The sequence below is a fragment of the Urocitellus parryii genome, chromosome 9 (genome assembly GCF_045843805.1).
Source record: "Urocitellus parryii isolate mUroPar1 chromosome 9, mUroPar1.hap1, whole genome shotgun sequence".
Taxonomy (NCBI): Eukaryota; Metazoa; Chordata; class Mammalia; order Rodentia; family Sciuridae; genus Urocitellus; species Urocitellus parryii.
In genome coordinates this window covers 103,700,551-103,715,486 of record NC_135539.1, presented here as the reverse complement: position 1 = coordinate 103,715,486, position 14,936 = coordinate 103,700,551, and the positions used below count along the sequence as shown (strand labels likewise).

Here is a 14,936-nt window from a genome sequence, read left to right as displayed (position 1 = left end):
CTCTGCCTCTTCCCTGCTTGGAGGCTGCCTTCAGGCAATAAACAGGAACATTTCAGAAGTTCTATTACAAAAATTAAACCTGACCATGGGTATCAGCTAGGCACCACATCTTGGAATCTGCACAGTTCTCAGAGTTCCTTCCCTCAGCTCTGCCCAGAGCCCAGCCTCCAGACACGAGAGCCACCTTTCACTGCTCTGCTCAGCAATGGAAAACTCAATTTGTATTCAGGAGCTGATGAGCTGTTCCTCCTCTTTTATAAAGAGCTCAAAGTTAGGATGGTATCGCTATCCTTCCCTTTTTTTCCTTTTCAAAGTACCCACTGACTTTAAGGGGCTGCACTTGGGCATCAAGTGGGAGGTTCAGTGGTCAGGGGATGGGACTCCAGTGCCTGGGCTTCAACTGCAAAGAAAACCCCAACACACAAGCAGTGTCAAGTAAATCCCTTCCCAGAGGTTGCTGTGGGAGGGGGTATTGGCCACCATGTGGTCCTGGGCCCCTGTGTCTGAATCACTGGGTAGGACTTAAAGTAGACACCTCAACCTGAGATTCTGGATTTCTCCTAGGGGCTGGGAAACTGCAAGAAACAAGCACACTGAGGTGATGCTGATGTCCACTGACATGGAGAACTCTGGCTAGAGAAAAAGTCCTGGGCCACAAGTCAATAGAAAAAGTCACATTGGACTTGACATCTTAGCAAGAAGCTTGCAGACCATTTCTGGATAGATTCCTGACCTCTATCATCCACTTGGGAAAAGACTAGAGTTGCTAAAAGAACTCCAAATGAGGTCTTTTGTCTCTCACAGTCTCTATTAAATTAAATGAGATAAAGAGTATGGGAGGACTCCTATTAGTTGTAAGAAATTTTATGTGGCACCCAGATGTGCAAAGTTGGAAATATAGAATGATATTTTACAGATTGAAATTGTTTTTCATAAGAATAACTACGGTCACCTGTGTTTCAGAATTTGGAGACATGTTTATTTGGGGACAAAAGGGTGTACGTGTGAACAAATTTGATATAGCATTAATTTAAAATAAGGTATCAGTCCCAACCCTGCTCTAATGGAAATGATTTTTCCATTTCTCTAACTTGCCTTTTGAAGTTACGAAGTACTACATAGGTTAAGGGTTGTGGGTAGAACTAAATTTAAAATTTGCTCCTTAAAAATTACAATTTCTTCTCTTCAGCTAAATTACTTGGTATATTAATAGGAAGTCAGAATCTTTTTTAAAAAGATATGGATGGAAATTTCTCCAATTCGCCATTTTAGGCACTGAATCCAGAATATAACCTTTAGGATCAACACCGACTGGATCAAATTTCTCCTCCCATCTCTCTTTCCTCAGACTTTCTCTATGCAATACTTTTTTTTTTTTTTTGTACACAAAGTCATAAAACTCTTTAGACAAGATTTATGGTCAGGGGACAAGTTTAGTCAGATCTCTCGGGTCTTTTCCACATTTACAGTTCAGTGACTTGACATGTTAAAAGTCTATCTTTGCTCCTTACCTAATGGAAGTTCCATGAGGACTTAAAGAAATTTATAACACTCAATTCCTTCCATAAAATCCATGCAATAAATCTAAGCATAAACACATACAAATGTACACGTGCTTGAGGAAAATGCATTATATACAACTTGAATTAAATGTTTACCAAATCCAGTAGAGGTATCATATTGGACCAATGGTGTCTTAACACTTCCCACATCCGTAGTACAGATGACCTGGAAAAAGAAGGCTAGACAAAAGGAAGAACTAGTAAATGACTCAGATATTTAGCACCTACAAATAGGGGGCTTTCTTTTAAAGCAGCAGGGTGTCAGACCACAAAAAAAAATCTGAAACCAGGATTTCAGTTGTGGGGTTTTACCTAATACCATAGTATAAATGTTGAAGTTCCCCCAAAGACCCCAAGGGGGCACAAACTGGGACACGGTGGAACTTTTAAGAGATGGGGCCTAGTGGGAGGCTTTTCAGGTCACTGAGGCTGTGCCCTTAAGGTGGTTGTGGGACCCCAGCTCCCTCCTCACTCTTCTTTGCTTCCTGGTCAAGGTGAGCAGTTTTGCTTCACCACATTCTCGCACCATGATGTGTTCCCCAGCCATAGACCCAAAGCCATAGGGCCAATGGACAAGAACTGGAACCTCCCAGACTGTGAGCCAGAATAAACCTTTTCTCTTTATAAGCTGATTTGTTAGAGTGACAGAAAAGCTGACTAACATCTAATATGCAAACTTATTTCTAATTAAAATGTCATCCAGAAAAAGAGCTATGATTAGTGTAATAATAGCATATCCATATGTAATAGAGCTAAAGAAGACAAGAGTTTATACAGCAAAGGAAAAGAATTATCAGTGGAGTAAAGAATAATAGACAAATATATCTTGTTCTCCATATTCCTTAAGCTTGGTCCTTTAAAACCCTCAGCTGTGTCTTCCACTCAGTGACCCAGAGTTTCTTACTCAACAGGAAAGCTCACAAGGGATCATGGAAATCACACGATCTAAATTCCTCTTGCATAACCTGCAACTCTTGCAAGCTCATGCAGATGGCTAGAGGCCTGGTCACATAGAATCCAGAGTTTCCAACTGTCAGGCCATCTTCTCATCACAAGCTGCCTAAGAGCTGTAACCATGAATGGATAGTGTAGCTGAATCACTGTAAAACTGTTATTAAATTTCAAATACTATGAACACAATGCAGGAGCTCACTTTTTTCCTCCACCTTCTAGCCAAAATAAACATAGCATTTTCAAGTAAATCAAAACTAAAAACTTCCCTGATCAATTTATTGTATGAATCCAGATTGCTTGAAATTATTCCAATCTCTTGGTCTTGTGACCATGCTAATTACTGGAAAATCCTATACCTTGAAAAGCTTTTCATCATTTCAATTTAATAAGACTGAAAACACAAAGAAAGGACATGCAATTCAAGAGGGAGAAGGAGTTCAGACCACAGGGAAGAGGTTGTTCCTTCTGGTACTGATAGCAAGGAAATTAAGGAAACCCCTTACTCAGGGTTTTTCTTTGGTTTTGGTACTGGGGATTGAACTCAGGGGCACTCAACCACTGAGCCGCATCCCAGCCCTGTTCTGTATTTTATTTAGAGACAGGGTCTCACTGAATTGCTTAGCGCCTCATTTTTTGCTGAGGCTGGCTTTGAACTCTTGATCCTCCTGCCTCAGTCTTTCAAACCAATGGGATTACAGGCATGCGCTAGGATTACTGTGCCTAGCAGGATTCTTAAGAGGTAGAGGTGGTCACTGGCTGATAGAGCTGTCTGGACATACAGCAAGAAAATTCCTGTTAGCCCTAGAAGTACATGATTTTAGGATACTCACTGACAACACCTTGGTACTATTTCTCTCGTGAACGCTACCTGCCCTCAGTTCTTATTGCTTCCCAGGGACACTCAAGTCACCTAGATGTAGCGCTCTCCCCTGGAAATGCTAACTGCAGTGCATCAGGCAGCAAATGGGAAGGAAAACCTTATTTACTCTGAGCTATAACTTTTCCATGAGAAGTGGCCACTTAAACCAAGACATTTTAATGACAAGCATCTGTTGGTCACCTTTCAGATTGAACATCTCATAAAGCAAGGAACAGAGCACCGTGTAAGTAGCAGGGGTCAGAGACTAACTTTTGTCTGTCATCCGAGGTATGTACAGGGTGGTGTCCAGGCCACTGTACACTCGCTGTCCTCCGTCCATCAACACATACTCCTTCAGCCGGCCGTTGAGAAGGAAAGAACCACTCCAGTTGACACACACCGTTGACTGATTGCTGTCCACTGAAAATGGGGCCCGGTACTGAGGCACTGCTGGGAGAAAGGTATATGTTCTAGAAATGGAAACCTCTGTGGGGGTACATGGAGCATGGGCATGCTTTTCTAATTTTAAAAAATTTTTAATATGAGCAAAAAATAATAATAAAAAAAACCCTCCAGCATTTCTGGAACCAACTGAAAAAATGATGTTGGGGTGAAAAGAAAACCAATGAGAACATATGTGAAATGCTTTCTCAGCAACTTTGCACCTGCTTTCCAAAAAAATCAATGGAGAGTGGTGTTTTATAAATACAACTATTAAAATACAATGGCTCTGCACACCAACATAACCCAGGAGCTCATATTTTGTTGCATTTTCCCTCTTTTAACAGGTAAAGTGTCCTTAACACTATTAACTACGGTAGATAGCTATTTTTCATATCAAATCAATATTTATTGCTACAAAGCCCCAAGGACTAGATGAAGTTAATATATTTTTTCTCCAAACCAAACTGCTTAGATGGTGAATTATGTTCTTTTGGCACCCATTTATTTTTAAAGCTTTTTCTTGAACTGTTAGTTTGTTTTCCAAGATAGTTAAAAAGCTTTGCAAACAGCAATTCAACTATAATAATTCATCGCCCTGACTAATCAATCAATAGCACAGTACATTAGTAGATAATCAAGCTCGGGTCTCCTAAGTACTGTATCAGATATAGAAAAAACTTTTGAGTGCATTTTAGAGGCACATTGTCTTTGGATTTTTCAGCCCCTTACTAAAAATAAATAAATAAATAAATAAAAATTTCTTAACTGGGACTCATCTTAAAATTTTCTATCAAATAATTTTTGCAGAAACAAATGGAGAGTTACTATAGCCTCTTGTCAAGTCAGAAGAGATTTATTTCAAGAGCTTTCATTTTCTCCAAAATAATCAATACATTTGTAGAAGCATTAAGCTCCATCTATATGCTAAATTGGCTTTTAAGAAAAGAAGTAAACAGTGAAAATAAATTGGATATCTCTTCTTTAAAGAAAATAAACCCATCTGTTGCTGATATTAGGGAATAAAATAAGAAATAATTATGTTTTGTAATCATAAGATTAAACCTTAAAGACACATGTGAGTCTTATCCTTTAAAATAAGACATTTTCATAAATCCATAAGAAAAATTATCTGCAACTACCAAAAGTTATCAAATCTTCTGTAAATATCTATGTTTTTCTAACACCAATCCTGCCTAACATCACAATAGAACACACTATTGTAATTTGTCTGTGGCTTCCCTGTTCTTTTAACCCAATAGGGTTTCCTCTTCTCCCTATATCAATACAGAAAAAGAGAAAGCTTACAAATAGTAAGAAAGTAGGAACCCCATCATTTAGAATTTGGAGACTTCCTGAGGGAAAAGAGTAAGCATTAAAAATAATGAGGAATCATGGGTTTATGTAACTATCCCCCTCAACACCACCCAGGAGACTGAGAAAATATTAAGAGCTACTATATCGTTAGTAGTTGACATATTTTCTCATTAAACCCTCAGAAATCCTGTAAAGGTTGGCTCCCAAGTTTTCAGGCTCAGAGAGGTCAAACATCATGCCTAATGTTGCTTAACTCCGAAGCCCATGATGCTTTGTTGTAATTAGTACACACTTATTTAAAGAAGCACAAAATACTAATTCATTTTTGGGTGCTCCCTGGTGATGTGTTGAAGCTGGCTCATCCTGGTTAAATATTCAGGAGTTTTGTGAGTTAGTCATTAAACCCAGCCATTATTAAAAGTTAAATTGTATAAACTTAATTGTGTTAAAACAAAAGTAACTTGCAAAATTTCTAACTTTTTCATTATTTCATTACAGTTTACTGCTATCTATCCACTCAAGGTTATTTACACCTTTAGGATCTGGATGATAGAAATATTACAAAATGATTTATCACTACCCATCTCTTCCTAATTCTGTGTTCAGTGCTGCCATGTCAGTGACATGAAATCAACCATAGTGAGGGTATTTACACCATGAAAATTGGCAAGTGCTTCAAAAGCCAGAATATTTTCCACTCAGCAAGACCAGTTGCTAAGTAGTTACACCTCACCTCTGCTCTTCCACTGAAAGTGTAATTCAGGTGGGGGAGGGGTGGTGGTTAATATGTTGCTAGACTTCTATAACCCCTTTGCTGAGAGTGTATGTGATCACATCTATATAGAACCACACATACTATTTTTAAGTTAATCTTCTGGTTTATATTCTCTGATCCACCTTTTCTTTCTACCAGTGTGCATAATGAGTTAAAAATAGCATAAAAGGTACTCAAAAACCCAGTCATGTCTTATATTTTTCTGTAGATCCAATAGTGGATTAAAGAAAACTTTTTTCTTGGGTGCTGGTCTAGCTTTAAGTCATTTCTCCAAAGTGAAAGAAAAACTGGAAGGAACTCTTCAATTGGTTCAGTTCATTCTTCTGCTATATGAATAAAATATCTGGCAAAAATTAAGCTTCATGAAAAAACAAAGAGAATTGGTTATAACCTACAACCTTCACCTAGCTTTTCTTTGGCTTTTGGGCCAACACCCTCAAAAAGGGAAATGATTAGCAAAATTGGTTTATGTATATATTGTGAAGGAGATTATAAAATTAGAGAGTAGATATTATTAAGAACTATTGCAAGGATACATTAGCCCAAACCTGTAATCTCAACTACTCAGGAGGTTGAGGCAGGAGGATCACAAATTTGAGACCAGCCTCAGCAACTTAGTGAGACCCTGTCTAAAAATAAAATTTAAAAAAAGAGTTGAGGATATAGCTCAGTAGTAGACACCCTTAGGTTTTATCTCCAGTATAAAACAACAAAGAATTGTTTTGATGGTATGGGTGACAAAACAAAACAAAATTATCTGATTGCTACCAACAACAAACACCGGAAGTTTTAAGTGCGCTCACTCACTCATTAAACACTATCTTAGGGAGTCAAAGACACTGTGCCCAGTGGTGGGGATACTGAAGTCTAGAAGAAGAGATTTCAAAAGGGAAAGAAGGAAACTCTGTTTGTGGCCTGTTGAATCTAAACTAGTCACAGAAGGTCCACGATGTAGTCTGAATTTCAAAACAGAGGACTTAGGTCCAAGATGCCCATTGAGGGTCACCTTTCCTTTGGAACTGAAGCCTTACAGCACATGAACCCAGTTGAAGAGGGAAGAGGAGAGGAGAGAAGGGGAGGGGGAAAAGAGTGAAAGAGGGGATAGGAAGGGAGGGTCAATTTAGAACTGAGATTCGAAGCACTTGGTTAATGGAAGACCCACCAAAAAAAGTGGATCAAAAGGAAGATTCAAAGAAGAGGGATGGAAACCAGGAGAGGCTTGTCATGAAACCTCAAGGAAACCACTTTTATAAAAAGGACTGAAGGTTCAATGGCATTGAATGCTGTTGAGAGGTCAATGAAGGTGACCACTGGAGAACCATGTTTGCTGGATTCATCAGTGGGGGGGGGGGGGTCAAGGGCAAACGTAGAGTGAAGAGGAAGTTAACCAGTAAGAGAAGATGGGAAGAGAGAATGGGCAACACCTGTGTAGACCCTTCTGGTTCCTGTGAACAGGAGAGTGGGCAGCAGCTGTGGGGGAGGCGGGGCTTGATGGCTAGCTTTTGCTTTAAAGATAGAGGGACAGCTTTGAGTCGAAGTGGGATACACTGAAGGCTCAGGACAGAGATGGGAGGTCCCTATCAAAGGGGACAGCACTCACCCACAGGAGGCAGGTCTATTTCAGGAGGCACAAGAACTCTCCCTTCCTTATTGCTAGCAGGAATGGTACAGACAGGTTTGTCTGTCTGGGATGGAAAGGGAAGCAAATTGCTGACTCATGATTTCTCTTTTCCTTGTGACTCAAAAGGCAAGGGGTTTGCAGAGGAGAAACTGAGAGGAGGATGCCTGGTTGTGGGTGTGTGGAAGGAAAGGAGGAACCTGGTTGTGAGATGTGGGAAGCAGGGAGGCTTGAGGAGGGCAGAGAAGGCTGGAAATCTTTAGAGAGTAGGAAGTTGATTCATGAGGGAATCATGAGGGTGCACTTACTAGATGTGAAAAACGGGCTAAGTTTTTTAAGATCTGTTTCAAGTTCAGAGCCACCTCATTGTGTGAGTTCAGCAACCTCAGTTCAGATTACAGTCAATGTGAATGGCCCCCTAGAATCATAAGATATAATCATTATCCTGCCTCCGTTTTCTCGTCTGTAAAGTGGGATACTAATAGTACACACTTCCTGGGTTTGTGGTCAGGATTATTTGTAAAATACTTAAGCAGTGCCAGGAATAAGCAAGTCCTCTCTAGGCATGACCTTTAACCAACACTAACACCTTTCTATGTAGTGCTCAGACATATGGAGGTCCATGTATGAGGCACTGGACTTCAGTGAATGCACAGTTCTTGCTTTTAAAAATGGTGTGTTTAATGCTAAATAGCGCATTTTATGTGAGATTATAATCTGATATAATCTTTCTGAAAAGAAAATTACAATAGGTATCCAAAACCTTAAAGTATTTGGAGCAATACATTTCATTGATTGAAATTTGAGAAGGCAATGACACAATCAAACAAAAATTTTCATTGTCACATTAAATAGGGAAATACTGAAAACAATTAAAATGCCCAGTCAATTCATGTATGGAATACTACACAGCCATTAAACTTGTTGGCTGAAGAATTGTTTAAAATATGGAAAGTGCATCAGACACTAGAAAGGCAATATGTCAATCAATGGAAGGGTAACTGATGTGATTCAGCAATCTGTATACGGGGTAAAAGTGGGAGTTCATAACCCACTTGAATCAAACCGTGTAATATGATGTATTAAGAACTATGTAATGTTTTGAACGACCAATAATAAAAAAAAATAAAAAAAATATGGAAAGTGCAAATGAAAAGTATAAGTATAAAGTGAAGTAGAAAAGCAGGGTATTTAATTTTTATTTAGAGTATCATCTCAGGCATGTAATAAAATTATATAGAGAGTAGAAATTAAAAGAATTGAGCATTCAAAACTGTTAACAGCACTTGCCTCTGCGGTCGGATTATGGGCAAAACTGACTTTGTGCCCATGGGAGCTAGGTGGGTGCCCAGACCCCTCTCAGAGGAGAGTCTAGAGCTTAGTCTGATGCTCTGCTGTCACTCTCCTGGAATTTTTAAGGACTTTTGCACCAGGAGCCCCCTATTTTCAGTTTTCACTAGGCCCCACAAATTATGTAGCTGGTTCTGATAAGTACTTCTTTTATTCTTAATACTTTTTGTATTTGCCATTTTAAAGCAAGGGATGTATAGACCTTATAAAATCTGAAAAGAAGTTATTTTATAAAAAATTAATTAGTTGATTAAAAATTAATTAGTTTACTGCCCATCTCTGCACTCAGTTGCCCTTTTGCTTTTCCTGGTAGTGCCGTATCTCAGTGCTTTCTGGAAATGTGAGGGATGATGTCATATGATTTGAAAAGCAAAGGAGAGGCAAACTTCTTTCAACAATGGGCTACAGCGTTTGTCCATTTACTTTCTTCCCTTTCGTGGCCGAACTTCCTCTACATTGGGTTTCACTACAGGAAAAAAAATCTTCCTAAATGTGCCCTTTACCTCCAAGACTGTTAAACCATTGGGCATTGTTTCTTCAATGGTCATCTTCATTGATGTCTCAATGACCTTCCACATAATAAACACTCAATCCTGTTCAAAAGTGGTTTCCCTGAGTTCCATGGCTACCTCCCTCTCTCTCTGGTTTAGGGTAGCTGATGTTTACTCACACTCCTTCTGGGTGGTGAAGCTGATCCACTGGGAAGCCGTGCCGCCCGCCTCGTTGTGTGCCACCACTCTCAGCTTGTAGGTGGTGTAAGGCTGGAGCCCCTCCAGGCTGGCTCTCTGCCTTGGCCCTCTGTACTTTACCTCTGTTTGGCTGGGAGTACAGGGTAAGGCTGACTCAGGAGGGCAGGCCACGTGGAGGTGGAGCTCATAGCTGCAATGACAGTGGATAGATCAGGGGCAGACAGGTAATGGAATTTGCTTAGCTCTCTCTTTAAAACTGGTTATATTTTGTGGAAAGACATTTTTTTGTTGTTGTTGTTTTCATGGGAACTATAAGCTCTTTAAAATTTCTATTTGCAGCAAACTGCTCTGAGAAATACTTTATTAATACTGTTGGAAATGAGCAGAGGAGGTGGCCAGAGAAATAACAGAAGTTACCATCCTTTGCACAAGTTGCCCTCCACCCAGTCACTACTCATTTTTGTTGATTATTTGTCTATTTTAAGAGTAGAATGATAACTTGTTCTCCTCTGTTTAGAATAAAGAAAATCTTTTTTTCCCATTCCAGATTATTTTGAGTGAAGTAACTTCATTATAACATTTGAAATTAGATCAGGGCAATTCTGATCTAACCATACAGTTTCCTTATGCTTCAGCTAAGGCTTATGCAATGTTTGATTCCAGGGAACCACGAAGAGGAGCATATTCTTCTTCTCCTTTTTTTTTTAAAGCATATTCTTTTATTATTTATTTACTTGGAGCTGGGGATTGAACGCAGTGCCTTGGGCATGCTAAGTATGTCCCCTGCATTTCCAACCCCAGAGGAGTATATTCTTTTCATGAATGTAAACACATTGTATTGTCTTTCTTAAGTAAAGGTGATGTTGTTGTTCATCTTTACATTATTAGTTAATATTATGTCTTAAGCACTTTGCAGGAAACATTATTATTCAAACAAATCTGTTGGGCTCTAGGTATATCTGTCCCTTCTTGGGTAGTTCTAGGTAGCCATATGCCTGCTTGCCTGGCTCTCTGGTTTAATCATCTTCCAGTTGACTCACTACCTTTGAACGACACCATTGGGGAAGAGTGGGGGACTCCACTGGAAGGAGGCGGTCCTTGAGGCCAGCGTCTGGACCTGGGGAGAGGACACTCCTGAGGGTGGAGCAGGATGAGTCCTCAGCTCAGCCGTCGGCCCTTTGCTGCAACAGTTGAAGCAGGTGCAGGCCTCTACCCCAATGGAGTATGTGGTGAAGGGTCGCAGGTCACGAAGAGTCTGCTGGGTGGCCAGGCCTTCAGAAAGCTAGGAGGAAAAAAGACCAGTGGCAGCAGGGTCACAGTCAGAGGCAGTTGATAAATGTTGATGGGTACCCAACTCCTATGAATGGAGCCCCATGCTAGGTATGCTTGCAGATGCAACGTAGTAGTGCTCAGCAGACTTCACCCCAAGGAATTACCTTGGAGAGGCACATGTGAGTGTTTAACAATATAACAAATAAAAGGATGGAAATTACAAGGCATACAATTATCCATTATCTATTTTCTTAGGCAGAGAATACATAAAAAGTTGATCAATGACCTTATGACCTTATGACCTTCAGAATGATGTTTTTCAAAAAATGCAATTTGCATTTAATCCATATTTTTAGTCATCAACTTACATATTATGCCATGATAACTTGCATGTAATTTCCAGGTCAATAATACCCTTAGGCCAAGGATGATGGTACCCACCTATAATCCCAGCAGCTTAGGAGGTTAAGGCAGTAGGACTGCAAGTTCAAAACTAGCCTCAGCAATTTAGTGAGGCCCTGAGCCACATAGTGAGATCCTGTCTCAAAATAAAAATAAATAAACAAAAAGGACTAGGGATGTGACTCAGTGGCCCCTGAACAAACAAAAACACCAATCCTTAGATCTATGTTAGCATCAGGTGCAGATATTTCTGAGCTTGAAAGTTCATTTATTTCTGATACTGATGAGTTTTACAAAATATAGTAGTCTTCTGTACTTTATAAGATCATAAACTTTTCAGTTTATTTGGAGCAAACTTTTGACCTCAGTATGGTTTGATTAAGTACTCTTTGGGAAAGAAGAGTTTCGAAGTTAGAAATTAATTTTCACATTGATATAAGTAACATAATTAAGATGAGCTATGTTGTTTCAAAAATTGCATACCATGCACTCCAAATATAAATTGTTTTAGTTTATTAATATTATCATTTTATAAGCATGGATAATCAAGGGTTGATTGTATTTACATCATCTATATTTATTGAATACGAAGCCCTGTAGAAAATATGCTAATATTACTTTAACATTCAATATGAACCTTCATTGTATGTGAGTTATCTTTTGAAATTGTGTTTCAATACCTGGCAACTCAGGCCTCAGAGGATTTCTCCACGATTGCCCAAATTGTTCCCTCAATTGGTCTAAATAATTTATAATGTGATACTAGGATCTGCACAATCTGTATATGAGGTTTGTGTGAACAAAGAAAGGTACTCTCCACTTATTCATGAGAAATGGGAGAAGGGCACAGGCCACACCAAAGAGATAAGAGACATGCCCCACTGGCCCTTGGTCTCTTGGTTTCAATAATGCAGCAACTGGCCTAGTTGATTCTTAGTATCCCTTCCAGCAAGCAGCTTGGCTAATACACAATGCGAAAGACAATTTTTTTAAACATTCCCTCCTGCCTCCCACGTGCTCTAGCCCAAAGTGTTAGAACAAAAAACAGTGGCACCAGAGCTGCGCTGAGTGGGTCTGCTCTGTCTTCCAAAGGCCTAGAACTTACTAGAACTTTCTGGAAATCACCCAAAGACCAAACTTTCATTGTGCTATTAGAGATTGGTGTGTGTCAAAATGGGGAGCTCAAAGACATTTTTGCTCTATCTTGTCTTTGTTGCCTTAACATTTATGCCCCCAACCCATTACCATTTATTGGTCTCTTAATATGAGCTCTCCCTTCATTGAGTGCTTGACCTATACTTTTCTAATTAAAGTAAATTGATTTAATTTGTTTATCTCCAACGTCTTAGGTTTCTTATATTTGCAGTCTTTAATACCACGGTGGGTGTATCTCTCCCTGACAGTTTTTATATTTTCTATGTGTTTTCTAAGGGCTCACTTTGTCTTCTCGAAAGGATCTTTGTGCTCTTATGTTCACTGGAGGGCAGAGGGGAACAAAAGGGTAAGAAAGAAGAATGGATAAGAAGAAGCAAGGGCATCAGGAATCATGCTTTTTAGCAATAACCAGTCCTGGGGTTTTATCCCAGAGAACGCTGCTGCTCACCACGGTGTGGGCCCCACTGGTGTTGGAGAATAGCCTGTAGAGACTGACGTTCCCGTTGGGCTTCCCAGGGACACTGATGTTGACCACTGCTTGGGTAGAAGAGACAGCATGGAACGTGGGGGCTCTGAGACCTTCTGGGGGGGCAGGACCAGTTCTACACCTCGTCCAGCTACTGGGGGCTTTTCCTGCTGAATTCACTGCCCAGACCTACAAGAGAAATCAACAAGACCAGAGACAAGATACTCTCAGGCTGGGGAAAAAAAAAAAAAAAATCAACCAAAAGCCACTGAAGACAACAGAATCAGGTAAACTTTGATTTTGTAACTTCTCCATCACAAAGGACTATGTGAACACAAAGTGGGCCACTGAGAATGTCAGAATGCAGTAGGTGGGTGTTATCTCTGTGAAGGAAGCAGAGAGAGTTTGTCAGCTTCTGCAAACTGGACGAATCTGCAGACTACATAAAACTCAGCAATTCTTAAAACACTGTCCCCACCAAATCTGCATGAAAATTAAATTTTCTTTCATCAAGGAGGAAATAAACATATGGAAAGATGTATAATCTTATTTATCAAGAACCATTTGTATAATTAAACACGAATATCCTAAAAGGTTGCCTTAGGTCGTCATTTGCATGAGTAAGTAATTTGTAGAATGTCAGGTACAATAGACAGAGTAGATGGATGTGTGAGTGTATAGGGTTAAATTAAGCCCAATAATAGCCAACTACACAGTGATCAATCAGAATGATAGATCTAAATGGCAATACAAGAAGACTGTCTGTGTGTTTAGGAGTAGAAGTATTCCTTAGTAAGCTTTCATGTGCAAGTCTTACTTCAGGAATCTTTTTTTCCCCCTCATTGGATGTTTCTGCTTGTTCCCTCCCCCACCTCTCTTTTTAATAAAAAATTTACCCTGAGAATTTAGAGACAAGTCCATAAAATGTGTTTGATTTCAAAGTGCACACATCCCAGGTATGCGGTCTTAAAAAAAGCATGCAGAATGTTCAAAATGTAAGATATTTAGGAAAAAAAACACTGTTGGCGAGTACTTTGAAGTCAGAGTTTAGCTTTGTTTTGGTTTACATCAATAATATCTTCAAGAGAAGAAACATCAGACTGATTTTTAGTAGTTAGACCAACTCCTATCAGTGTTTCCATGCCTCTTTTGGAGGATTTCTTTGTACAAGCAAATTTCTGAGGTTGAATTGCTGTCAAATGCAAATCTCCAGCCCCTTGCTGATAGGATTGCCAGCAGCCCCATTTTTAAAAGAGACAACTAACCTACTTACATAGTCAACCCTGCTCTTTTAAGAGCTTGGGTACCTCTCATTTGCATAATAATCACTTACATTTGTATAAACTCCACATTTTACAAAGTACTTTAACATCTGTTAGTTTACTTAGTCCTCACAAGGGCAAACTTACAAGGTGAGTAGAGAAAGTATGAACAGCCCCCTTATGCAGGTGGGAAAACTGAGTTTCAGAAAATTCTACCATCTTGCACAGTGTGACAGAAGTTGTTAAGAGCAGAAGCTAGAAGCCAGAGCTCTTTCCAATAAACTGCTTTTGATTCTGTATGTCGTCTATATGCATAAATAAAACACTCAGGATCACAAAATTAAATGACTTGTCCATAGATGAATACCTGCAATTTTGGATTAGGTAAGGTCTCTTAGCTTCCAAGGATGGATAGACATGGTAAATTGTCTCAGGTGCAGGGTGCTGGGGGGTGGGGGGTTTACTCTGATGGGCATAGGAAAGAAAGGAGCAGGAAGCTGTTAGCAATGGAAGAGCTGGGCTTCCAGAAAACTAGAGGTCAGACTACACTTGCACCTGCTCTTGTCCACTCTGAAATAGCCACAGTCTTAAAATAGAGGGAAGGGTAAAGAAAAGATCAGATTTGGGACTGATGAGGAAGGGTCCCTGGCTTCTCAATCTGCTCCATAAATATTTTTCCAGAAGGTGGGATGGGGACACAATTTAGAAAAAGGATATAAAATAAAGTACCAATGTGGACGTCAAATTTTTTGCTGAGAGCAGAGCTTTGGTGACTTAAAGGCATGTAAAATTTTATTCAGGGTCACAATAGATA

At 39.6% G+C, this 14,936-nt stretch overlaps 1 protein-coding gene across 1 annotated transcript in view; it reads right to left on the bottom strand.

Moving 5' to 3' along the window:
* Ush2a (usherin) overlaps positions 1–14,936 on the bottom strand; it is a 748,724-nt gene that overhangs the window by 15,470 nt on the left and 718,318 nt on the right. The window contains exons 64-68 of the mRNA XM_026388000.2: positions 12,843–13,049; positions 10,609–10,847; positions 9,547–9,755; positions 3,646–3,822; positions 1,659–1,742 (exon numbers count right to left, since the gene is read on the bottom strand). Coding sequence (XP_026243785.2) covers positions 1,659–1,742; positions 3,646–3,822; positions 9,547–9,755; positions 10,609–10,847; positions 12,843–13,049 — 916 coding nt within the window. The remainder of the gene's footprint in view (positions 1–1,658; positions 1,743–3,645; positions 3,823–9,546; positions 9,756–10,608; positions 10,848–12,842; positions 13,050–14,936) is intronic.